Source organism: Crocuta crocuta, unplaced genomic scaffold (assembly GCF_008692635.1).
Source record: "Crocuta crocuta isolate KB4526 unplaced genomic scaffold, BGI_CrCroc_1.0 scaffold222, whole genome shotgun sequence".
Classification (NCBI taxonomy): domain Eukaryota; kingdom Metazoa; phylum Chordata; class Mammalia; order Carnivora; family Hyaenidae; genus Crocuta; species Crocuta crocuta.
In genome coordinates this window covers 1,979,789-2,007,698 of record NW_027528806.1, presented here as the reverse complement: position 1 = coordinate 2,007,698, position 27,910 = coordinate 1,979,789, and the positions used below count along the sequence as shown (strand labels likewise).

General features: G+C 44.4%; 1 protein-coding gene across 2 annotated transcripts in view; it reads right to left on the bottom strand.

The window, feature by feature from the left end:
- The window catches only part of MTMR12 (myotubularin related protein 12), a 67,281-nt gene that overhangs the window by 37,786 nt on the left and 1,585 nt on the right, over positions 1 to 27,910 (bottom strand). For both annotated transcript variants that reach the window (XM_077755835.1, XM_077755834.1), the window contains exon 2: positions 1,954 to 2,014. In XM_077755835.1, the coding sequence (XP_077611961.1) occupies positions 1,954 to 2,014 (61 nt within the window). The remainder of the gene's footprint in view (positions 1 to 1,953; positions 2,015 to 27,910) is intronic.

The following is a 27,910-nucleotide window of genomic DNA, read 5'->3' as shown; positions in this document are numbered from 1 at the left end:
TATTTCCTCTCAGTGTGTCGCCTTTCCTGCTCTATCTGCACGCGCCCTGCCTGCAAGAGAAGTTGTATTTCCTACAGATAAAGAGTACTTCTCTTTACAGTCCGAAAGATTAGGACTTAGGGATAGGTAAGCATTCTCTGCTCCCTGGAAGAGAAGTTCATGAGGGCTGGACATCTGGATGAGAGCAGGAAGAGGAGGAGGATACGGAAGAAATAAAAAACCAAGTGCAAATATTTGAGAACAAAAAAGAAAAGGCATTTTTCTTCCCCTTCCACAGACAACCAGCTCCCCTCAGAATCTCCCTCTGGATATTCTCTTTGATATCTTTTAATTTACTTTTTGGCTCAAAATTCACTTGGTCTAACTTGCAACATGAAAATAAAGAGGGGTTTCTGACACTGAGACAATCAAGGGACGCATATTACGGTACATTTTCCCATCTCCCAAGGGGTTATTTCCTAAGGAAATCCAAGAAGATGGCTCAGTCACTAGGTCAGCCTCCACTGAGACCACAGCGCTTGAAGGAAGCAATAAAGCTGGGGCCTCCTTACGGTTTAAAATAGTCTCAGAAAAAGTGCCTCAGCTAGTTCAAGGTGGGAGATATGTGAGCAAGGCTTCCTGTGCTTTCTCAGCTCCTAGCGTGAAACGGCTTTGGAGAGGGAGCGTGTCCCCGAGACCAGGCAAGCCATGTTAGTCGGTGGTCGTGCGCTGGACACGCAGCGGCTAACACCCTGCCTGGCGACATGCCTGCCCTGAGCACGGCCCGTGCTGCGCCACAGCCACCAGCTTGCGCGTGCAGACAAAGTCTCGAACACGTGAGAGGCGGGCGCTGGAAAAGACCATGGTCAGTCTGGGAAATGGAGGCTGCACATCCAGGTGAGACCTCAGGTACTCCAGGGGATGGGCGGATGTGCGTAACACTAAGCTAAAAATGAAAGTTAGTATCTATACTAACTAAGTTGGGATCTATAACCCAAGGAAAGGAAGGAAAATGTGGTATATGGATTAAGGCTTAGGCCATTATTGTAAAAAAACAAACAAAAAAATACCCCAAACCTTAGAAATATTTTAAGTTTCAAGACCCCAATATATTTACAAAATAAGGTGGATCAGTCAGAAACTTATGCATATTCATATCCTCCTTCATATTCATAAACTGGAATAAGATAAAAAGTACCAGAACGATGCCTCTATTGTTTGGGGGAAAATACACTTAAAAAAAAACAAAAAAACCTCACACACACAAAAAAGGCTACTGGAACCTGAAAAAGGAAAATGGAAGCACTGAATGCACAGCTCCCAGGACAGCCCCATGTATGGAAGGGGAGAGACCACCAAGTAGTTTCCGTTTCTGAATTTAAGTCAATGACTAAAGCTTGACTTAAGGTAGAGTCACTCTCTTCCATCTCAAAAATACCCAACCAATCCAGACTCCTCAGTGATGACCTCAGAGCAAAGCCCTGGCAGCCCCAAGGTTAGGAAACCCCAGCCCACCTGCCACTTATGCTCAGATGCACAGACCACAGGGGAGGCTACCCAGCAACGCTGCCAGGGGAGGCCTGGGCAGCTGCACGGCAGTGTGGGCTGTAGGGCTCTGTAGAGGACCAGGACTTTCCTGACTGGGGACCAGAATCCAGGATGCGTCCAAGTACAGTGACCCGAAAAAGGCTTCATTTCCTTGTGAAGGAGGTGAATTTGCCAGGTTGATTTTCATCAGCTTGGTGGGGGTTGGGGGTGGGGACAAGAAAAATTCTTGGCAGGTGTTATAATAGTCATACTCAGACCTAATAAGTAGTGATTGAACTAAAGACCCTAATATTTTTGTCTAATTCATTCCTGTTATATGCTTTCTGGATGAAAACAAAGGAGTTTATATATAGCAATACTAGGGATGACATAATTTATCACTGGCTTTGAGTTGCACATGAGGTCTGATGCTAACATGACCGTTACCTGGCAACAAGTGAAGAGTTACTTCCTTCTCTGTTACTTCTTTCTCGTTTGTGTGAATTTCCTAAAAGAGAAGAACAAAGGGTAATATTTTTCTTTGTTTAAGGGCTCAAAGTAAGTAACATAAAGCCATGTTTTCAGAATACACGCTAAAATATCACACACCCTCAGGAGTTCTTTGTTTGACAAGCTAGGTACTTTTTAAAAATGTATTTTTAATAAAAGACAGAAAATTCCAGCAAATTAGTCCAATGTACTAACCTATTTAGGATTGACAACTATTAGTTGTCCCCAGTGGAAGGACAGGGATGGGCACTCCCTATCTAAAGGAACAAACATTACACAGAAAGTAAGCAGCTGAAACACAGAGTCAGAAAGGGAATGTAAGCCATTTCACAACATGGCTCCTCTTCCTCCAGTGAGAATCAAGGATCGAAAACAAAAGATAACTATGTGTTCTTGAGAGAAAATAGATATATGTAAAAGGTCTGAAGATAAGAACATGTCAAGTCAGTACTGATCCACCTATTCCATAGCATACCAAGACCCAGTGAAGACGGATGGGAACATTCTAAATTACCTAAAACCAGGGTGCCTGGGTGGTTCAGTTGGGTAAGCATCTGACTCTCGACTTTGGTTGTCATGATTTCAGTTTTGTGACTTCGAGGCCCATGTCAGGCTCTGCACTGACTATGCAGAGCCTTCTTGGGGTGGGATTCATATTCTCTCCCTCTTCCCTTCTTCCTCTCTCTCTCTCCCCACCACACACACCCCTCCCTGCTCACGCTCTGTCTCTCTCAAAATAAATAAACCTAAAACATATACAGATTTATAATAATCTATAAAAATAAATATTTATTAGTAAATAATAACCTAATAAAATAAATAACCTAAAACCACAAGGCATAGTCATGGGATACAATCACTTCTGATAAGGAATCAAGGCCAGGATCTATGTTACTGTTTCTCAATGAAAATATCTTCAAATGCCTTCACGTTGGGTTCACTGTTTACCGAGTACTCAAACATAATTAGCAATCCTTAATGAATTAATGGGACAAAGCAACAGTCACAAATGACTGTTAACAACCGTAAGAGAGGCCTGGTGAGCCTCCTAAAGCAATCTACCACACCATCTATTAAGTATTCTTGCCAAAATATCTAACCTCTATCGGCCTAAGTTTCTGTGTCAACCTACCAATCTATGAGACACTGGGACAGGCGAAACATGGGAACCAGTCAAGTCTTAACTGGAAAATTCTATAAGACACAACGAGCTTTGTCAACAAATACAACGGGAATTTGTTTTTTAGCATAAGGCTCTGGGTGGTAGGAGCTTTCTAAAAATTTTTTAAAAATTTTTTTAATGTTTATTTCTGAGAGAGAGAGAGACAGCGTGAGCAGGGGAGGGTCAGAGAGAGAAGGAGACACAGAATCTGTGGAGCTACAGAATCTGTAGCTCCAGGATCTGAGCTAGCTGTCAGCACAGAGCCCGACACAGGGCCCGAACCCAGGAACCGTGAACTCATGACCTGAGCTGAAGTCGAACACTCAACTGACTGAGCCACCCAGGTGCCCCTAAAATTGTTAATTTAGGTTGCACTATGCATTAAAAGAAATTTGGGACCAGTCGAGGCAGGAAGAAGCAAGACAGCCCATCCTGAGGCTAAAGAAGTAAGTCAGAGCTGTTTCAGAAAATACATCATTCTGAGCGTGATGTATTTTAAAGATGGCTACAGTTTACACTCCAGAAGATGCCAATAAATCAAGTCCTTCTGAGGCAGTGCTTCTTAGATTTGGGGAGTGTCACATCATCTGTGGGTCTTGTTGCCTTTTCAGGTGCTCAGGCCTCATCACAAGTGTAACAAATCAGAGTGCGGGGGGGTGGGGAGCACCTGGCCTTTGGCTTTGCAAAAAGCTCCTCCATGATTCTGATGCATTGCTCCATGTTGTGCAAGTGGGACTATATTGCATATGTAAACGCTACGAGTGTTTTGGTAATTTCGAAATTCTCATGGAGTTTTCATCGTCTGCCATTGGCACGGAACTAAATTAAAGCACTATTATTTTTGACAGGTCTATCATCTTTCTCCGAGGAGAGAGCAAAACTATTCATTAAATTCAATCAGCTGTTAGAAAACTAGTGATCATCTTGACTAGTGCCTGGAATTCAGTTCAAACGCTGCAGCCAGCTTGGAGAGGGCTATCCTATCCTTATGTCTGCAGAAGTAGCACGTTCCGATGATAAAGAATTTATACTATTTAAAACTACCTACATCAATTCCTGAAATGGTCGGTGGAATTCTTTCTTTACATTCCAGAAATAAAACAATCAGGAGACACCTTTTAAGATTCTGTCCTACCGAAAACTCACTTTCCCGAAACAACTGTTCTCTGCTCCCCCAACTTCCTGGAGTGAACCCATCTCCTCCTGGTCAAACATCGGGAAATGGACAGTGGTCCCTTGAAGAGCTAATCATTTTATGTCCTGAATTAATCTGGCTGAAGGTCTAAGAGAAGTTAATCAAGCTGGCTGCTTAACCTCTAGGTTCGTCCACAAATGTGGCAAAGCAAACAAAGCTTCCTGCAGTGGATGACAACCGCGAAAAGGTTATGTGGAGATAGAAGCCAACTCTCCCAGACACACAATTGTGGCCTGCACTCCCATGGCTTCCCAGGCTTCATTAAGGCCCAGCCACACCTATGTCGCACAGGTCCATGAATCACACCTGTATCCTTACAATAATCCTCTTCTTCGCCTAAATTAGTTACAGCAGTTTCTGACTGTCACTGAGGCAGTTACTGACTTAGGTCAACTGCATTAACAATAGAGAAATAATAAATGACTAGAATCACATCCCACAACACGTCAATGTACAAAACATCCAGGGCTGTAGGATTAGGACCCATGTCACAGTTGCCAACTCACAAGACTGGCAGGAAAGAGCCAAATGCCAGCACTATCATCTATGCCTCAAGTGTGTGGGTTTTAGACAGAGCAAGGACAGGGCGCCTGGGTGGCTCGGTCAGTTGAGCGTCTGACTTGGGCTCAGGTCATGATCTCATGGTTCATGCGTTGGGCTCTGCACTGACAGCTCAGAGCCTGGAACCTGCTTTGGATTCTGTGTCTCCCTCCCTCTCTGCCCTCCCCTGCTCATGCTCTCTCTCTCTCAAAAATAAATAAACGTTAAAAAAATTAGATGGAGTGAGGACATCTGAGGCCTCCAAAGCCTAAAGCCTCATAAGGTTTTGCCATTATTCAGCTGATTAGCCTTGTCATTTCTAAACTAAGTAATCTATGTATTCATATATACATACTTATACACATATACATATTTTAAGCAGAGGATGCTGGGCTTCTAAAGGTAACTAATTTGTTTATGGAAAGAAAAATTTATAAGACACAAAGGTAACTTAAATGAATCCTACCAAACGCTAGGTAGACAGGAGCCTGCACTGGAGTCCAGGGGGAGAAGAGACAATACTAACACACTCGTACAACCACAGTACAACAGGATGGCTGCTATAAAGAAGGGTATTGATGTGGGGCTACAGGAGCACAAAAGAGGGGGCCTAACTCCCCAAAAGAGGGAGGAGAGGGGAGACTGTTCAAACATGTGCTTCCAAGCAAGTGGCTCCTGAGGAATGTGCAAAGAGTTCAAGAGATGGTCAAGCAGAGACAGGAAGTGTAAAAACACAGAGTAGTGGGGCAGTGAAGAGCAAATGCAGGATTTTAAGCAGGGCAGTGAATTAAGCACATAGGATTTATTATCTCAGAGACAGGTCTTTCAGGAAGCAGCACGGGACTAAATCAGGAAACTGGGCGGGTTCTAGCCTACGAAGATATCAGAGGGATCACGGGCAAGTGTCCTGTCCTCAGTGTCCCAATCTAAAATAATGGAATTAAGAGCTAAAGTGCCTGCCTTGTGAGATAAATGTGTTAGAGACCCAGGCAAGGTCAAAATCATGACAGAGGTGAGCCTGAGTATTTGTGTGCAGAAAGAAGGCAGGGTCCTTAATGGCTTTCCCTCCCTAGAAACAGAGAGTAAAGTCTGCTGTAGACCTGCTCTCCGTTCCAGAACACTGTCACACAACAAGCGACTCAATGCTCAGAGGGATGACTATCAGTCTACTAGAACCTTTCCTGCAAGAAAAAGGGAAAAGGCTGGAGACCTTTTCCTACGCACCACCTTCTTTGTCAAATGCCCCCAAACCTTAGTACACATTTTTGATTTTCATTTTTTTATTTTTTATTTTATTTTAATGAGGACAGTACTAGTCTTTTTTTTTAATGTTTTATTTATTTCTGAAAGAGAGACAGCATGAGCAGGGGAGGGTCAGAGAGAGAGGGAGACACAGAATCCGAAACAGGCCCCAGGCTCTGTCTGAGCTAGCTATCAGCACAGAGCCCGACGCGGGGCTCAAACCCACGAACCGCGAGATCATGACCTGAGCCGAAGTCGGACACTTAACCGACTGAGCCACCCAGGTGCCCCCACATTTTTCATTTTTAAAGTAGTGACTTGCTCCTCTTCCCTAGAATAATGTTAAATACATCTTGATGGTGGCAACAAGTTGCTAACCAAGAACTGATCTGACACAGAACTGGGAAAACACGAAACAGCTAGTGAAGTCATTGAGAAGCCACATATTTCAGGATGCGTGTGGGAATTTCAACACTGGAGGGAGATCACAGAAAAACCACCAAGACTCCTTGCAGTTTGCAACTTCCTACTAAAAATGCCCCTGCTCCTCGGACTTCCCTCAGCGTGCAGACCACGAAAGTAGAGACCAGAGTAACACAGTTTACACTGCTGCTGTATGTAAGTGAAGAATCACTGAATTCTACTGAAACCAATATTGCATGGTATGTTAACTAACTAGAATTTTAATAAAAATTTGAAAAGAAAAAAAAAGATTACACTGCTGCTGAAAAGCCAGTGTCCATGAAAAATCATCAAATGCACGCACGCCCCTGCCCTAAATGCCACTACAGAATTATAACCTGAGGGCCAGGGTGTCTCCGTCAGGTGCGTGTCTGACTCTTGATTTTGGCTCAGGTCATGATCTCACAGTCATGGAATCCAGCCCCGCATCGGGCTCTGCCCTGACAGCATGGAGCCTTCTTGGGATTCTCTCTCTCCCTCTCTCTCTGCCCCTCCACTCTCATGCACACTCTCTCTCCCTCAAAAATAAACATTAAAAAAATAATAATTATAACAAGACTTTATTCATCCAAAACACAAATTGTACAGCAACGTTGCCCACTTTGAACACTGTCGAAAATCATACAGGCAAAAAGATTTCTGAGCAGTAAAAAAAAGATGTGTCCAAGTATGTGTGTAGCGATCAAAGCCCTCCATGATGTGTTAGTCCTAAGCTTTCACTTCAACTGCATGCTTTGCCTATAATGATAATAACCAACATCTATGACGCTTTGATTATGTGCCAGGTAAGGGCTCTTCATTAGTATCTCATTAATCCTCACAACTCTAGCACTGGTATTATCTCCATTTTAAAAATGAAACTTCGGCTTAAAGAGGTTCAGGAAATTTCCTTTTATAGGAAGTAAGTCACTAAGCAAGGGTACAGCTCCAGCCCCAACGAGCTCCAGAGCCCACAGGCTTCGCTGCCGAGTCCTGGTTCTAACAATGATCTCCAGTGTCCACCTACAAAAGGGAGAAGAGTTCTAACAGCCGCTGCCCAGAGCAGGAATCTAGTCTCCTATTACAAAACCGATTAGGGCTAATTAGAAAACCTCCCTTGAGAGAGCTGCGCTTCACTGTACAGGATCTGCCGCACGCAGGACAAAAGCGTGTGAAGCGTGAAGCTAAAGTCCACTAACACACCTGAGAATCTGCTGAGAGGCTCAAAAGCAGCCTGCTTGTTTTCATTCCATTAATTCTCAAAAAGTAAATTCTCTACTTTCTTACCATGATCTTCAAGGCGCCCATCTCCTCAAAAGTGTGATGGACCCAGGGCACCTCAGGAAAGGCAGGAGATGGGTTCTGCAGAAGATGGCTGACCTTGACAAGAATAGGGGTGTGTGGAGGGTGATCCCACAACCAAGTTCGCAGGCCACAATGCTTACATATGCCAAAATGCTGTACATCAGCCCTCACTGTTTGCGAGGGCCTGGAGTCCAAAATTGAAGTTGTTATTCTCAGCTTAATTTCATCCAGCCAGAAGGGCAAATTCCAAGAGCCAACATCCCTAAAGGTTCCAAAACACAATTTCTCTCAATCACATTTGGCACCAAAATACTAAAAAGGCAAAGCACAGACATTTTTTTCCTCAAAGTTGCTCCATGCTCTAAAATGGACATTTAATACACTTGTTTTCTCCGATAAAGTAGAAAATCTGAAGGGGAAAATGTATTTACACCCACAGATTAGGCGGGAATGAAAGGTACCTTTTTTTTTAACAGCAGAAAGCTGTATTTTTAATACAGCATAGTACGAATACTTTTTGTTTTCCCCCATTTAACCAAACTTCTCTCAGTGCAAGCACTGCAATCAGAAAGAACACGGATTTGCAGCCATAGTTCAAACCCAGCTCTGTCACCTACAGACATGACCTTGAGCATGTCATTTCACTTAGTGTTGGTTTGCTCCAATGTAAACGGTAACAACACTACCAACATGAGGCTTGAAGAAAAATGTGTGCCCACACCTGGCACACATGTTCAGTAAATGAGAGCTGTAGCTGTGGGACACAGCAGTATCTGTGCTTCTCGATTTCCTTTTCTTTCGTTCCCTCGTCCTTTCCTTTGAGCAGTAAAGAATTCAAATATACTACGTAAGAGGGGAAATTATTCAAGATTCTGTCACAAGTAAGAATAATTTCTACTCCATTCAGGAGACCTCTCAATTCTCTTTTCTATGGATCAGAAACTCCTGCGATTAGCAACACCCAAGTTGGTCCTAATTCCGTAAGACAGAATACACAGGAATACCTGAAGCAAAGGAAAAAGAAATGGCATTTTTCTATTAATAGGATTTGTTTTCTAAAAGCCTGCAATGACTGGGGCACCTGTATGGCTCAGTCGGTTAAGCGTCCGACTTCGGCTCAGGTCATGATCTCACGGTTTGTGGGTTCGAGCCCCGTAGGGCTCTGTGCTGACAGTGCGGAGTCTGCTTGCAATTCTCTCTCTCTCTCTCTCTCTCTCTCTCTCTCTCTCAATCTCTCTAACTGTCCCTGACTCATGTTTTCTCTCTCTCTCAAAATAAAAATGTAAAAATAAAAGAAAAAATAAAAGCCCACACTGACTTAGATCTGGTCATTTTGTGTCTTATCTTCTGCAATAGAAAGTACTTTGAACCCATTACAAGATCAAGAGTAAACTAATGGCTTCCTTAAAAGAACACTACATCCAAGGAAGACACCGCTCAGGCACACTGGACAAAAAGAAAAACTTCTCAACTGCTGATTCTGTTGAAAGTAGACTAAACTGCTGAAAGTTGGTAACAACTTGAGAATAAAAGCCTATAGAAGCACTTGAGCAGTGGAATTTAAGGAGCCACACTGTAGGCAAACATCACTAATATCTAACCCTTCTTCGGTTAATACTTCGAAATAACTATAAATATACATTATCTAATTATTACAACTAACTCAGGAAAAAATAAGTATCATAACTACTACCATCAAATACCCATTCCCAAATCAAAATAGTCACCAGTCCTAAGAAGAGAAATACCCTACAGAACACCAATAAATCAGGGTATACAAAGAGAATCAGAGAAAGGAAGGAAGGAAGGAAGGGAGGGAGGGAGGGAGGGAGGGAGGGAGGGAGGAAGGGAGGAAGAAAAACTCCCAGGGTGCCTGGCTGGCTCAGTCCAAAGAGCATGCAACTTTTGATCTTGGGGTTGTGGGTTCAAACCCCAGGCTGGGTGTGAGATTACTAAAATAATAATAATAATAATCTTTAAAAAACTCCTCCTTTCAAAAGACTGAATTTTTCTTTTAATTTGGGTACCTATCTCTTTGGGTGGTAGGGAGGAGTCCGAAAAGACAGAATGGATTCTCATTGGCTACATCCTATAGTTCCTTCACTCCTGTACTTCACAATAGTTTTCTGAACTCCACAGAAAAAGAAAGACTGACAAACGTGGAAATTCTACCTCATTGTTTCTGAGAAAGAGAAAAGAGTTATAACATCCGTTGCTTGTTGATTCTGGGAGAATGAACACAGTCGAATGGAGGAGAGGAGAAGCAGTTATCAACAAGGGTACAAGGAGCACCCATGTCTGGATGTGCTGAGTCTGGATATGGATCTTAAACTGGGTTGGTTACAGGACAGGGTGGAATTCCCATATGTACGTCCTACTTCTGGTCATGCTGCACCCTGAGTGTGTATAAGCTGCTGTCTTCATGGGAGAATTTATTAGATAAGTGGTTAAAGGCTGTCCAACTTGATCTTTACAATTGGATAAGTAACTACAATTCCTTCCCTATCAGCATTACAAATTACTACATCATGACTCAGGGGTCACTTGTGGACTGTAGAAATCATAGGGGCACCTGGGTGGCTCAGTTGGTTGAGCGTCCGACTTCGGCTCAGGTCATGATCTTGCTGTTTGTGGGTTCAAGCCTTGCATTGGGTTCTGTGCTGACAGCCTGCTTCAGATTCTGCGTCTCCCGCTCTCTCTGCCCCTTCCCCGCTCATACTCGGTCTCTCTCTCTCTCTCAAAAATAAATAATAAACATTTAAAAAAAGAGAAATCATAAATGTCCAATCTGTAATTGCCAAAGCGGATACTTCCAAGGACCAGCCCTTACTGAGGCTGAGAGGTGAAAAATGACAAATATTTCTTGGGTTGTGTGTGTCAGGCATTGTTAAAGGGTTTTATGCTTATTAACTCATAGCAAGCCCTTGAAATGGTGTTATTACACCCACTATTATCTCCACTTTGTAGATGAAGAACCCATGTGGAGGTAGAAGTCACACCCAGTAGCTGGCCCAGTTTGTGTCCTTACAGGATGCCATGCCACCCTTACATGGAATGGAGGAAAACCAGAACAAAATGATCAGTGAGTGTATCTGCCAGACCAATGTGAAACCAAGTCAAACCAAGATTCATAGGGAATTCCCAGGGAAACCCTGAAAGAGTGTTGCAGAGAGGCAGAGGGAGGCTAATGGGAAAAAAACGAACACCAAAAAAAAACATCTGCTCTGCAGGAGTCATGGCTGGCTGCACAGGACAGAGCTTTGGGGCTTCTTCAACCCCAGCTGAGTCACCTCTTGTAACGTACCCCACTGGGTCTGCTAAGGCAGAAGTCTCTGATTATCACCCTGACAAACCCTGGAGCGTTCAATGGGAACCTTCTGATTCATGACACTCCAGCCACAATTAATACTGCTATGTACTGCCTGGACAATTCTGTGCTTCCCTTCAAGGGAACCTTCTAGAGGTCAACTTAAGAGCCCCCCGTTACACCTCCTTCTCCATCACCCTCAATATCCAATCTATCACCAAATTTCATCAATATACCTGTTAAAAATGTTTCTAGAATTCATGTTCCTCTCCTATCTCCACTGGCATCACCTAATTCAAACTATCACCTCCCATATGGACCACACGCTTTGCAGCTGGTCTACCTGCAACTATCCACTTGCTGATCCATTCTCTACCCTAAAGCAGGAGTGTTCCTTCCAGCACACAGTTTGCTTTGCATTACTGGTGGGATGAAGACAATGACCTGCCACGGGCCTGTGAAGTCTGGCCCCTACCTACCTGTCCAATCTGGTTTCCTACCATCCTCTTCCTCAGTCTACACATTGGCCACACTGGCCTTTCAACCTCCCATACCTGCCATGCTCCTTCTCATGCTGAGTAGTTTCCATAGGATGCTCTTTCTATAAAATGCTTCTCCTCTCCTTCTCTGCCCTATGAATTTTGTGTATCCATTAGCTCTCACGACAAGGGCCACTTCCATTACCGGTTCTCACAGCCCCATGCATCTCTCTCTCTCCTAGCCCTGGTCACAGCTGCAATTTCACATTTGTTTCATGTAATTGTGTAAGTCTATCTTCCCAATAATCTAAACTCTTTGAGGGTAGGTTCTTATCTGTTTTTATGCTCACCATATATCCCCAGAATCCAATACAGGCCCTGCACATGGCACGTGTTCAAAAGATTTCGTTGACTAATTTCATAAGCAATGACTAAGTAGTGAGAGATTTTAAAGAGGTTTTAAAACCACTTGAGCAGGGACCAGAGAAACATACAACTTAAGATATAATATCTAGGGGCGCCTGGGTGGCTCAGTCGGTTGATCGCTGACTTCGGCTCAGGTCATGATCACATGGTTTGCAGGTTTGAGCCCCGGGTCGGGCTCTGTGCTGACAGCTAGCTCAGAGCCTGGGGCCTGCTTCAGATTCTGCATCTCCCTCTCTCTCTGACCCTCCCCTGCTCATGCTGGCTGGCTGGCTGGCTGTCTCCCTCTCTCTCAGAAATAAATAAAACATTAAAAATTTTTTAAAAAAAGATATACTATCTAGGCCTGGGCCATTACTATCGATGGCATCACCAAATACTCTAATAATATGGTAAAGTGCTGGAGAAAAGAGTATGTTCCATTGACCAGTCATGCATGTGGTATTCATCCAGAAAGACCAGAAATTGTGAAGCCTGTTGAGTAAGAGTTGCAGGAGCACAACAGCCATGGACGGGGCTGGCGTCATCCCAGGATCCGACAGCCAATCCACCAGCCTCTAGTGACAGCTGCCTGTGTGTGTGCTTACTTACACTGCCATCTGGTTTCAGAGAGGGGCCTGGACTCCACCTTAACCCTTTACTTCTTCTATCCCACCATCCTTCAACTCTGACACTCCCTGCCCAGCTGCCTAAGAGCAAATGGTGACAGTCTTATTTCCAGAGCTATGAAACATGGGATAAAAGTCCTTACTGACCCCAAAGAACTATCTTGGTTCAATGTGTAGAGAAAAAAGGGAGAAAAGTGTGGTTCTTTAATAATTAAGCAGAACTGGTTCTCCTAGTTACACTGACAAACTTTTCTTGAACTGCGCAACACTCCTGAAAACCAACTCATTTGAAAATGATGCAAATTTTCGGGACACCTGGGTGGCTCAGTAGGTTGAACGTCCAACCCCTGCCCAGGTCATGATCTCACAGTTCATGAAGGTTCATGAGCTGGAGCCCCGTGCTGAGCCCTCTGCTTCGTATCCTCTGTCCCCCTCGCTCTCTGCCCTTCCCCTGGCCGTGCTCTCTCCATCAAAAATAAATAAGCATTAAGTAAACAAAGAAAATGATGCAAATTTTCAACAAGCGTGGCAGTTAAAATGAACCAAATGCTCTGTGTGGCACCTCTTGCTATTCCACCTGAGTGTGGACATTTTGTGCCATTACGGCACAGAACAATGGCAAAGCCTGCTGCCAGCAGTCACAGCATGTCCACAGTTTCAAAACTAGGGTATCCCAGTGGCCTGGATTCAGTTAGAACAGCGGCGGAACATAATGGAGAACAGTTCTGCCACGGTGGTAGGACGGGAGTTGGGTTTGTTGTTAATTCCTTACTTCAGCATGTACCCCAATGTTTTGGCTACTTTTTTTGTTTGTTTTAATTTAAAAAAAGGACAAGGGCACGAATAAGTCTTCCTGTTTCTGCACATTTTACCCTACACAGCAAAAGGAGCTGCAGGAGGGGTGCCTGGGTGGCTCAGTTGGTTAAGTGTCCAACTTCCACTCAGGTCATGGTCTCACCCTTCGTGAGTTCAAGCCCTGCGTCAGGCTCTGTGCTGACAGCTCAAAGCCTGGAGCCTGTTTCGGATTCTGGATCTCCCTCGCTCTCTGCCCCTCCCCCACTCATGCTCTGTCTCTCTCTCTCTCTCTCATAAATAATAAACATTAAAAAATTTTAATAAACACAAAAGGAGCCACGGGCAAATCACCCACTCCAGGACCTGCAGCTGCCAGTGCCCCCACGCCCCCTAGAACCCCGGCCCGTGCAGAGCCAGAAGCACTCCTCTCCCAGCAACCCGGGCCAGACCACCTGTGAGAACTGCCACCCACTCTTCAGCAAGCGGATGGCCCACAGAAGACACACCTACCGGAGCCCGATCATCCGGATGGCCTGGCACTAAGATCTTGTCAATGGGATCTCTTCTCGAACTCTGTTTCTGAGGAGTGGCCCAAAGCACAGGGCTCCGAAGAGCCTGGGGAGCGACACCAGTGAGTCAGCACTGAAGCCGCATGTCTGGTTACCCAGAGCTGTGAGCCGCGCCATCTCTAATACGTACCGATTCGTTCCAACCAACAGCTGCCCGACGCCCTACAGACCTAAGGCTGAGGACAGCAAGATAAACACGAACTGACTTCTGCTCTCACTGAATTCAGACAAATAAAAGTCATAATTGGAACAGAGGGTGAAGAGTGTGATAAACACTGGAAGCCTACAAAAGATTATATATGAAGACAGCATCATCGCAGGTAATCCTCACAACTCTGTTAACAGCCATTATTGGTCTCACTTTACAGATGAGGAAAATGAGGCTGACCAAGGTTGAGTGAAGTGGGACTTGAGCCTCAGTTTACCTGACCAAAACATATTCTTCTACAATACAACCTGCCTCTGCCTGCTGGCCACATCCTTCTCCAGGACTCCATCGCGGCCCTGCTTTTTCACACACTCTTTCACTGGCTGAACCAGCGCTTCTCCCACACCTGCTGTATCCCAGCACGGCACGCCCAGGAGAGCGCAACACACTGCCTCTGCCTCCCCAGAGCACACAGGAGCCGACCACAGGACACGCCGTGACAAAGACGTGTGCAAAGCGCTGCACTCGGGAAGGACAGGCCACCATGGGAACACAGCAGGAACGCTGAACTGCACTCGGACGGGGTCAGAGAAGACTGCTCCGCTCAGGAAACGTCATTTATACGGAGACCCAAAAATATGCAGAAATGAGTTCAGGCCAAGCAACCACTCTCTGGCTGCTCCTCTGCAAGGCTCCTTTCCAGGCAGGGTCCTCTTCCTTCCTCACAAGACCTGCATCCTGCACGAGCTCTCCCATGCACATCACAGCCAGCAATAAAGCAGATGACCTCCAAATGGCTCTTCACTCCAGATCTCTATTCAGAGCTCCTGGCCTAAACACCTGAACAGCCTCCTGGCCACCTGCACTGGAATGGTCCTAACAGCCTCCAAATTCACATTTCAAAATCAGCTCATCACTCCGCTGCCCCCCACCAAACCTGTTCATCCTCCCCTGGGCTCTGACTCGATGGTCAGCCCCGTCAGCAGACACCACGTCATTCATTCTCTCTTTTTTTTTTTTTAATATTTATTGGTGGGCGGGGGAGTGGGGGGGCAGAAAGAGAAAGGGAAAGAGACAATCCCAAGCAAGCTCCACGCTGTCAGTGCAGACATGGGGCTCAGTCTCACAAACTGTGAGATCATGACCTGAGCCAAAATCAAGAGCTGGACACTTAACTGACTGAGCCACCCAGGTGTCCCTCTTTTTTTTTTTTTTTTTTTTAAGTTTTCACTCAAGTTCCAGTTAGTTAACATATAGTATAGTATTAGTTTTAGGTGTGCAATACAGTGATTCAACACTTCCATACACCACCCAGTGCTCATCACAACAAACGCACCCCTTTCACCTCTTTAACCCATTCCCCCTACCTCCCTTGACCCAGGAGTCATTCTTAACTACTCCCTGCCCCTCATGACCTGTCTGCACTGCTTTATGAATAGCTCCAGAATCCATTCACATCTGTCCATCCCTCTGCTTCTCTTACTTTCAGCCACTATCACCTCTCACTTGCACGTTCCCGTGACCCCAGAACCACACTGCCACCACCTAGCCCCCAGTGAAGCCCCTGGGCCCACCAGTCAATTCAACTGTCCACACAATTCAAGACCTCTGCCAAGATATCTCTGATCCACCCTCCCTCCTGTATTCCAACAATCTTTTAGCTTGTCAGCCTCCCCAACAATGACACAAAATGGGGGCCGAGGCCGTATGTATATGTATTTTCTAGCCTCCGGTAGTAAACTGTCAAGAAAAGTGTACTAAAAGAAAGCATAACCAAAAACATACAAAGAGACAAGTAACTCTTGTTCCTGGTAGTATTCTTTAACTATCCTAAGCACAGTTCTTGAGAGATTTTTTTTTAACTACTACCTAAGTATATGATTAGTACTGAAGTATATGATTAGTGCCAAGCTTACTGAACTTTTATCACACTTCTTTCTGAAATACAGTCTAGTCCCATCAATTAGGGCAAGGGCATATTCAAAGCCAGACTTTAAATCTGAAGCTCTATCAGTGAAGATACAGACTAGAAGCTAAATGAATCTATTTACTGTCCAATTCTAAGGAGCTACAAATCTAGATAAGATTTGTTTCCTGGAGCTGATTCCCAAACTGCTAGCTCCCTGCTCTGGGCCAGAGGGCGTCACTCGCTTAGAGCCAGCCTAGCAGGCTCATGCCCCTCCAAAAGCATGACCAGTAACAGCTTGGCTGCTAGCCACAGAGCCACTCCACTAACTATACCCTGTCTCTGGCACACAAGCAACAATTCCTCTGACAAGGAAACAGTATCTGAAGCCGGGAAAGCAGACATGCAGTAAGAGGTGAACTGACAATGTCTGTCTGGACTCAAAGTAACAGACCACAGACTAAGCCGATTCAGGTATCTGGTCTTTAAGGACGCTGCTATTTACTCACCATGCAAATCAGGTCTCAGCCTTTAATAAGTGTTCATTTCATAGGGATGGTTGGGAACTCTCAGTAACATTTCAGACTAAGCATCTGTTATCCACAAAAATATGTCTAACTTAAACGCATAAATATATAATTTGCTGGAGGTTTCACTACATCCACTTCCACATGTCCCAAGTCATTTATTTATCTTGACAATGATCCTGTAAGGTATTCTCATCCCTGCTTTACAGATAAGGCCAATGAAGCTCCAAGAGATTAAATCACGTGTTTATCACACACTAAACAGGCGATGAAGCCAGAACTTGTTCTCAGGAATTCCAACACCAGGCTTAGTACTTCTGATTTTTACTTTGGTTTTGTATAAATTGTACTCAGATACAAATTCAGGGGCATCTGGCTGGCTCAGTTGGTAAAGCATGTGACTCCTGACCTTGGGGTTGTGAGTTGAAGCCCCACAATCAGTGTAGAGTTTGCTTAAAAAAAAAAAGTCAAATTCATACACCATACAATTCACCTATTTAAAGTGCATAAGTCAATGGTAGTTAGTATATTCACAGTTATCCACTATCACAACAACCAATTTTAGAATATTTTCATCACACTGAAAAGAAACACAGTACCCATTAGCATTCATCCCCCCTCATTCTCCCTGATGCCACCCTCCCCCAACACTGCTCTTAGCCCGCAGTAACTACCAATCTCAAACTTTTTTCCTATTACAAAATAATGCCATCAAGTGTCTTTTCTACCATAACAAGTGTTCAGGACAGGGAAACAGGAAACTACCTCTAACAGTGCATTACCCTAACAACTAAGCAATACTTACCCGTGTGCCCACTCTAAATCCTTTCATTCACATTTAGACTGCTTTTTTTCCTTATCTCAGATTTTTTCTTTTTTTTTTTTAAAGAGGAGGGTTTTTTTTTTATGTTTATTTAGTTTTGAAGGAGAGAGAGACAGAGTATGAGCAGGGAAGGGGCAGAGAGAGGGGGAGACACAGAATCTGAAGCAGGCTCCAGACTCTGAGCTGTCAGAAAAAAGCCCAACGCGGGGCTTGAACTCACAATCCGTGAGATCATGACCTGAGCTGAAGTTGGATGCTCAACTGACTGAGCCACCCAGGTGCCCCTCAGATTTTTTTTTCTTAAAGGAAGAAAGTAACTGCTCACCAAGACCCAAATTAAATCCCTCACTCTGGTTCAACAGCTCATCATTTATTGAATGGCAGTAAAAGCACTACTCATTCATGCTTCTTGACAGTATCATCTAACAGATGAGTGCTGGCGCATAAAGACCAAGAAGAGAGTCACGTACCACACTCAAGGCCTCCCACAGTTCTCCAGCTCACCGCCCAAATCACTCCCCACCCCACCCCCCCCGGAGAAATAAAAAAGAGGCTCAAAATGATGCTCCCACCAGCTCCCTTCTGAGGCCACCTCTTGGGATGGACACAGTCCACTCTGAAGCTACACTGACATCCAGAAGGCCACACTGTGAGGCACTACAGGCCAAGGAGCTTACAGTTCTGCTGGAAAAAGAAGAGCTGCAAACATGGAGCAAGTATACACAAGGAGCAGAGAATAAATGCTCAGCTGTAGCAACAAAGAACCCAGCATCACAGACAACCTGTACCAAGGACAAAAAGAGAGAATGCCAATTAGGAAGGCCCAGGAAACACAGGGTGCTGAAGGGCTCCCTGGCCAAGACCCTTTCCCACTACATTCCTCGCTCACTTTTCTTTCTCCATTTGGGTTTCTTCTCGGACTTCATTTGAAATAGCAGTTCTCAACAGGGGATGAGGGACAAAATAATAGTTACCAGGAAAAAAAAAAACGTAGATACCTACAGCAGGTGCCCACCCCACATACGCACCCTTCCCTGACCCTAAAGCACATCTGAATCTCTAAAGCAGGACTTGGAACAGTGTGTTTTGAAAAAGTTCCCCAAAGAATCACACTGTTTTAAAAAAGAGCACCTGGGTGGCTCAGTCAGTTAAGCGTCCAACTATTGGTTTCGGATCAGTCTTGATCTCACAGTTTATGAGTTTGTGCCCCACATTGGGCTCCATGCTGGCAATGTAGAGCCTACTTCAGATTCTCTCTCCCTCCTTCTCTGCTCCTCCCCGACTCACTCTCTCTCAAAAATAAATAAATAAATAATTTAAAAAATGTTTTTAATTTCCTTGGCCAAAATAGGTTTAAAAGCACTTGCCTGGGGTGCCTGGGTGGCTTAGTCGGTTAAGCGTCCGACTGTCGCTTAGGTCATGATCTTGCAGTTCGTGGGTTCGAGCCCCGCGTCGGGCTCTGTGCTGACTGCCAGCTCAGAGCCTGGAGCCTATTTCAGAGTCTGTATCTCCCTCTCTCTCTGACCCTCCCCTGCTCACGCTGTGTCTCTCTCTCTCTCCTAGAAATAAATAAAACATTAAAAAAAAAAATTAAAAAAAATAAAAGCACTTGCCTAAGCCGATTCTATGAATCAGGAAATGACAGCCAAAGAGGCCAAGGGGGCGCCCTCAAAATCACACAGAAAAAAAAAAAAAATGGGCAGAGCTCTGGCCTCCCAAATGCAAACGCTCTCTCAACAACCCAGAAAGAAGAAGGAATCTGCAGTGAGTCTGGAAAGGGTGTTAGGGTTTGGGGAAGCGGCAGGTGCTCAAAGAACGAACACACACACACAGGTGCAGCTTCTGGGGTAAAGAGTAATAGCCACTACAGCAATTAACATTTAATAAGGGTCTGCTACATGCTGGGTACTGTGTTAACAACTTCGATGGACTGCCTCACTTAAGACTAACAACAATCTTATGAGCTGATACGACTAATTTTATTTCCATTTCACAGATCAGGAAACCGAGGCTCAGAGAAGTTAAATACTCAGACTAAATCCACAGGGCAAGTAGCAGAGCTCTAATCTAAAGCTGTGCTCTTAACCACATTGCACTGGAAGTTAGAGAGGGCAGCGCTGGAATGTACACCAGTGCTGGAGAAAGGGAGCAGGTGGCAATTAGCGGGCTGTTGGCCTCTCAGCATCGAAGCTCACTGATGTGACTAACAGCAGCTGCAAAACACATGGCGCTGCCTTCTGTGCACCCACCTCCCGCCCCTCCCAGGACTGCTACACAAATCCTAGGTTCGCTGAATCGCTGGCGAGGACCTAAAGGACCTAAAAGCCTTGGAACGGGAGCCTTTGCATGGTCTTGGACCAAGAGGAACCAGGAGCAAACGAGCAGGTGGCTACGGGCTCACAAAGGGCCAGGAGGACTTAGTGGTAGAGCAGCACACACAGAGAGCAGCAAGCAAGCCTTCGTGTCCTAGCAGCACCCGGATTCTACTTTTCAGGACTTAGCTCACCTGCAACCCCCCACCACGCCTTATGTAAGCTATGCGACAGATGCTCCCACCACCTGGGCCCAACATGCCCACGAGCCTTTCGCGCGGTCCCCGTTGCCTGCCCACTACATCACCCCCCTCCTCCCCACACCAGGAGCCACCATCACGCTGCCCTTTCTGAGTCCTACGCTGCCTTCGCATGAGGCCGGATGCTGCCGCAGCCCCGCAGCAGGCCTTCTGTGCTCGCTCCAAAAGCGTTCTGTGCACGCCTCCTTCATCAACAGGCAGCACCTACCTCTGTGCATTGAGCCATCTGTTGACTTGCTATCTCTCTAACAGAACATGAACCCCCGAGAGCACAGACTGTTTTTCTCCATTCCTAAGTCTAACATGGTGCAAATGGGAGGTACACGATCGGGAATTCTCCCAATTCAAGTGATGATCAATAATAACAGCATCTAGCAGTCATGTCACGTACACGTGGTTATTTCTTCTCACGTTCACAATAAACCTGCAGGGAAGATGGTCATTCAATGCTACAGTTGAGGAAAAAAATCTGAGAGGTAAAACCACACTGGGAGGTGGATCTCAAGGGATTAAAGCAAAACAGGAATTGAATTGTATGTCTAGAGAAAAGGTAGGAACACAGTGAAATTTTTCATCCAAAAATCTGGGCTCGTTCCCTTCAAGGTATTCTTGGGAATTTTAAAACTCTCTTAGCAAGAAAGCAACACACCCAGCAGCTCAGGACCACTGTCTCAAACAGGGGTTGGCAATTTGACATAAGGGAAGGGTAGGCTGGGGTGTCTGGCTGGCTCAGTTGGAACAGCATGTGACTCTTAGTTTCGGGGTTGTGAGTTCCAGCCCCATGTTGGGTGTGGAGATTACTTAAAAATAAAATCTTTAAAAAAAAAAAAAAGGAAAAGCAGACTTGAAAATTCTTCACCATGGTGTCCAGGACTTCCATTCACAAGCCTCACTTTTCTTGTGGCTGAAGCCCTTCCCTTCCCCAAAAGCAAACAACTGAGGGTAAGACGCCACCTCTGAAGGGCTGCCCCAGTCAGGTCTACAGGGAATGACGGAGGACAGGGGCACAGGAGGGAAAAGTGATGATGATACCGATGATACTATTCTAGGAAAAGTATTTACCCATGAAATCAAAACAGCACAGGCTTGCAATCGCCTTTTAAATAAACAGTTATTACTTCCAGGGGTAATCTGATTTTACTTACTCATATCTTAAGTAAACCATTGAACAGATATGATACGTGGACAAAATGTGGCCTATGACAGAGTCATTAGAAATGAGGGACAATGGGGGCACCTGGCTGGCTCAGTCGATAGAGCATCCGACTCTCGATCTCAGGGTCGTGAGTTCAAGCCTCATGTTGGGGGCAGAGATTACTTTAAAAAAACAAAAAGAAAACAGAAAGCAGTAAATGAGGGAAGAGGGAAAACTGCGTCCCCAGCACGAAACTAGCAAAATGTCAAAGACCAAATGTTAACAATGAAAAAAGTCAACTAGTAAGTGTTCTCATTAGGTTGGAATTTTAAATATAATCAAATCATTCTCAAATATATAAAGGAACAAAGAAAAGAGGAAAAGAAACTTTTAGAGATAGTGAAAAATACTCTAAGAAAGAGTTACCACACAGTGCATTTTCCGGGCATGATACCATGGCAACAACCACAACAACTAAATACTCCACTTTCATTAATACCTTAGCTGGGAAAGATTTCTGTGTGCTAAGATTAATGATTAAGCACTTTCTGAAACCATCCAAGTGGCCCTGACCAACAACTGAGTAACAGCAACAGCAGCCCACATCTACTGAGGGCTAACCACGGGCCAAGTACTCTAAGGATCTGCAGAGTCACATTTAATGTTCATAAAGTTCACATATACCTATCAGAGAATATTATTATTATGATTTACATCTTCCAGATAGAAATGCAACCAAGGCTTAGAGAACTGGCCTCACTCACAGCCATAGGAAGTGGCTGTTTGCCCTCCTTAGAGCTGCAACCCCAGAGGTATGCAGAGGGGACTAAGGACAGCAAGAAAAGCATCTAAGGAGGGGACTAAGACAGAGGGACTAAGGACAGAAGCAGCCCTGGGGTCCTTCCAGCTCGAGCAGCTTCACTCTGCTCCATTTTTACGTCCCCTTTTCATCCTCCCAAAGCAACGGAAGATTAGAGGTTGTAAGAATTATTCCAGCTCAGGGCATCTGGAGGGCTCAGCTGGTTAAGCATTCGACTCTTGACCTTGGCTGGGGTCAAGATCTCATGGTTCCTGAGTTCAAGTACCACGTCGGGCTCTGTGCTAACAGCATGGATCCTGCTTGGACTTCTCTCTCCCCCTCTCTCCGCCCCTACCCCACTCGTGCTCGCTCGCGCTCTCTCTCTCTAAACAAACTTGGGGTGCCTGGGTGGCGCAACTGGTTAAGTGTCCAACTTGGCTCAGGTCATGATCTCCTGGTTTGCGTGTCTGAGTTCCATACTGGGCTCTCTGCTGTCAGCATGGAGCCTGCTTCTAATCCTCTGTCCTCCCCATCTCTGCCCCTCTCCGACTTGTGCTCACTCTCTTTCTGTCTCTCTCTTTCAAAAATAAATAAACAATGGCGCGCCTGGGTGGCTTAGTCGGTTAAGTGTCCGACTTTCGCTTAGGTCATGATCTCGCGGTTTGTGGGTTTGAGCCCCGCGTCGGACTCTGTGCTGACTGCCCGCTCAGAGCCTGGAGCTTATTTCAGAGTCTGTGTCTCCCTCTCTCTCTGACCCTTCCCTGCTCACGCTGTCTCTCTCTCTCCTAGAAATAAATAAAAATAAAAAAATAAAAAAATAACTTAAAAAAACAAAAATAAATAAACATTAAAAAATAATAAGATAAGCTTTAAAAATTTTTTAAAAAGAATTATTCCATAAAAAAGCTTTAAAGAAGAATTATTCCAGCTCAATCCTACCTCCCAACCTCTCTCAAGCAGTTTAAGTGATTCATTAAACTGCAAACCGACTGTTCTTGTTGTCTCCCCAAAACACATCAGAAGTCACCAGCGTAACTTATGGGAAACTAAGGGTGGTTTCCTGGTGGAAAAACAACTCAAAGTGCATGCTCTACTGTCACACATCAGCAGCGCCATCTTCAAACATGACAGTCACATGCAGGTTATACATTTTTACGTATATTATGATTGCGAACAATGCAAGAACATACTAACAAATGGAACTAACTGCTTTGGTTAAGATAGCATAATTAACGGTAATTTTACTTTTCTAACTTTGGAAGTCTGCAACTTTGTTACATTCTTTTTTCTTTTTTTTACATTGCCTTTACCATAAAAATAGGTATACATTTTTTAGGTAATTAAAAAAAACCAATTCTCTCTAAAGAACACTGTCATGCAGGATGGTTTATTGTGAAAGTATTCCAAGAATATCAAACATCCTGTTGAAGATGTTCAGAGAGAAATCTAGAACTTTACATATCTAGTCTGGGCTGCCCTGAGCCTAAGATGTTGATGCTAGCCCTGGCTTTACCATCGCAGAGGAGCGCAGGGCGCAGAGGAGCAGCGCGCTCTGAGGCGGAGGCTAGCAGGGCGGCAGCTGTCCCACCGAGCTGCAGGAAGTGTGGCCGGACATAGCCTCATGACATCTTTTGACGCCCCATCTGCAGAAGCTGAACGGTACTGGAAAGGATCCAGGGAGATGCAGCAGGAAGCACACACAGGAGGGAAAAAGCGGAAGCTTTGGAGAGCTCATCAAGCTATAAAAGCCACAGCTAAGAAAGTGGTATTTTAGGAAGAACTTTTGATGTCCTTTATATCACCGTCAATGACCTCTAAGCTCAAGGAGAAAATTCTGCAGCCATCAAAAAATTAGTTTGGAATGAAAAAAAAGTTAGTCTTTAGAAAGAGAAAAGTGAATGGATCTAGATTTTGCTTTTAAAGGTATTTTTAAAAGCTTATTTATTTTGAGAGAGAGAGAGCACGCACAAGCCTGCAGGGGAGGGGCAGAGAGAGAAGGAGAGAGGGAATGCCAAGCAGGCTCCATGCTGTCAGCCTGACTCTGGGATTCAATCCAAGGAACCATGAGATCCTGACCTGAGCCAAAATCAAGAGTCAGATGCTTAAACAACAACCCGGGCACCCCTAAAGGTACTTTTTAATGCTGGGACTGAACAAAGAAGTCTGATTTCGGAAAAGCCAATCTCTTCTAGTCATGGATCCACCCAACTCATCAAAGTCAGTAGTCTAACACAGTAGTGTTCCACCAAACATAATCTCACTCATTCCATCTGTTTGGTATCCCCAATGTCTAGAATAATGCCTGGTAGTAGCAGGTGCTTTAAGTAAATACCAGCTGAATGAATCAGCTGTTATCTCCAAAGGGTCCTGTGTCCACTCAGTCACCTAGTGGAGAAGCTAACAAAAGCCAAGAACAAAACTGCTACTAGAGAACATGAATGAGAAAGCATTTTAGCATGTAAACACTGATCATGACTACAGGCATGCTTCACTAATAATATTCTCTGCATTCATAAATGTAAGGATGGAAGAGCAGCCTTGGAGTCAGACTGCCCGAGTTTAAATCTTGGCCCCACCCTTTGTGAACTGTGACCCTGAGCAAGGTACTAACAGTCACTGGGTCTCTCTCTAAACACACAAAAGGGAGGGATCAGGATCCACTGCCTAAGATAGTTGAAAGGATGAAATGAGAAGGGCACAGTTCTTGGGACACAGAAGTGTCTAATAAATATTGGTAATTATTCACTTCATTATTCTGATATATACCCCCAGCCATTATCTCTTGGAAAAACACTAGATCATAAATAGGTTCACTTTGGGGCACCTGGGTGGCTTAGTCGGTTAAGCGTCCGACTTTCGCTTAGGTCATGATCTCGCGGTCTGTGGGTTCGAGCCCCGCATCGGGCTCTGTGCTCACTGCCAGCTCAGAGCCTGGAGCCTGTTTCAGTCTGTGACTCCCTCTCTCTCTGACCCTCCCCTGCTCACGCTGTCTCTCTCTCTCTCTTAGAAATAAATAAAAATATATTTAAAAATAAATAAATAAATAAATAGGTTCACTTCTCTCCATGAAAAGATTCGGCCATAAGTGAAGATTAGGCAATCAAATGCATTCTTTTCCCTAAGGGATAAATGAGAAGATAAAATTGGCTCTTAAGTCTGGATTTTTTTTTTTTTTGACCCTTCTTCAATCTTTCTTTTCTTGCTTTTTCTTCCCATGTCTATGTATTTCCTCAGCTCCTGGGGGCCTGGCTTAGCCATGGGCACCACTGGCTCCAGGAGACAGTTCTTTCTGGTCTGAAATACTTCTGTGGTGTGGGCAGGACATTTAACCTTGCGGGGCCTCACTTCCACATCTGTGTTACAGAGGAGGAGTTCAGTGGTGGAGCAGATGATCTTTAAATTCTCTCCCAAATCTACAAATCTACAAATAGGGGGTACCTGGCTGGCTCAGTTGGGAGAGCATGTGACTCTTGATCTCAGGATTGTGAGCTACAAGTAAGTAATTGACACCTGTCACTGTATTCAAGTCAAACACTAACTTAAATTCTGCTAAAAAGTACAATTAAATCATACTTAGTATACTACAAATATGGGCACAAGTACCGCAGACTCTAAAAGCTGGATTCTTCCTGGTCTTAGTTTCAGAGAACAACACAGGAGCACCCTGAAGCTTTTATTCAACTCTCTTATCACAATGAACCAGGATCTTTTCTAAATCAGAATTTTCTCTTAGGACCACCTAATGGTCCTCTATCTATAGCTTCCTGGTACAGGCAATCAGCATTTCTAATCACTATAAATCACCAAGCCTGTGCTTACAATTTCAGGGTAACCAACCAGAGAACTGACAGTCCTGAAGAATCAGAAATGTCACTCAGCACCAGAGAAGGTGATGAAGTAGAAATCCATTAAAAATCGCACTGCTTTTTTTGGCTCTTTGGGCTACCTAACACCTCCCCCATCACAGCGTGTGTTTCTGTTGTGGAAAATGGGTCTATTTTTTTTTTTTAAGTTTATTTCTGAAAGAGAGAGACAAAGACACTGCAAGCAGGGAAGGGGCAGAGAGAGAAGGAGACACAGAATCCAAAGCAGGCTCTAGGCTCTGAGCGTGAGCACAGAGCCTGATGCGGGGCTCGAACCTTACAAAATGCAAGATCATGACCTGAGCCAAAGTCAGACACTTAACCAACTGAGCCACTCAGGCATCCTTATCAGGTCTAATTTAAAATGACATTATAGGTTAACAACTGACATGGAAGGACATTTACAATATAGATTTCTGGTGAAAAGGCAGGTTACAAAATAATATGATCAGCAATATTAATCCTACTTTGGAAAAAACATATGCATATACCTACATACATATCAGACAGAGTACACTCCAAGTTGCTTATAACTTTCCTTTAAAAAATTCTTTATCTATCTGTATTTTATTAATTTTCTATAATGAATTACAGTTTCTGTTTTATTTAGCAAGAGAAACAGATCTGGCTCCCACACTATAACCAAATGCCTCCTTGAAGGGGAGCTCAGCACCCCAGGGTCCCCTTGCACAGAGGCACTATTTTCTTTGCACCATCCGTCTGGGACTAAGCTGGAGCAGTGATGCTGGCATGTTTCTAGCTACCAGCCATCAGGTACCACCAGAATGACCCAGCTCTCTCTCTCCTACTCACCTCAATTTCCAGAGCCATTGGCTTCCCACTTACAAGCTTTACTGATTTGTAACTGTCCAGGCAGAGTTTACAAACATGACCAAAGATCCTAAACTACAGTTCAGGATTTTAACATTCATGGTCACTGACTCAGAATCAATGACAGGAGAGCCCAAGTTAACTCTGGCAGAGGTCGACGTTGAAACTAACTACTACCCTTCATTTTAGGCTGTTCAACGTCCATCTTTCCTGAGCACAAAAAAAATATGTAGGTCATCATAAAGGCATCATCTTCAAATACTTTATCCAGTTCAGCAACTTCTGTTTTTTCCACAAAGTGCTGACTCTTGACAGACTCGAGCATACTGAAGAAAGCCGCTGTTGAACCTTCCAAGATCTCATCAGCCAAGAACAAGTTCATTACCAGGCACAGGTATCATTACATCATAAGGTGTGAAAACTGTTCTGGCAGCTCAGTGACCTACCAGGAAAAAGGTGCCTGAAGAACCTGCAATTTCTCGGCTAACAAAAGCAAACCGCATACAAAGAAGCAAGTGATAGGAAGACATACACCAAGGCAGTAAAGATGAGGGCAATACGAAGGAAAGGAGTAGAAACAGAATGACAGTCCAGAAAAGTGTTCTAAGGGACGACTCCTACTGAGTGAACCAAGAGACGGTTACCAGGCTCAGTACTCTCAGAGACACATAAGCTATGCCTCAAAGTTGCTCACATGAATTTCCAATAATATGATATCTAGCAAAAGCTATACACTTAAAAACAAATTGGTTTCACACCCCCTCATACCCTTATCTTTTAAAAAACATAAGCAATTTAGGTCAGAGCCCTTCCCTCCATTAAAAAATATTGTTAGAGACAGATTACAACAAAGAAACAGTATCTACACAGCATTATTTTATGGCAAGAAAACAAAACTGCCAACTAGAAGGATCTGAAAAATGTGACCATTTTAGGGCTGAACCACTCCCCTTCCCTAATTATCCCTCAAAGGCAACATATCAGGCACTGTGGGCAAAGAGGGAAAACATGTCTAATTACAACATGTGCACTTGGTGGATGAAAAATCTGAACATTCTTGAACTCTGGCCACATTTCAGACTTTACATTTGTAGCTGAATCTCACTGAAGAGGAAAGGTTAAAGATCAGTTGTATTTCAACAAGGGCTCAATAAAAAAAGACACAAAGAGAAATTGACATTACTAACTCATAGAGAAATTGACATTACTAACTCACGATACAAG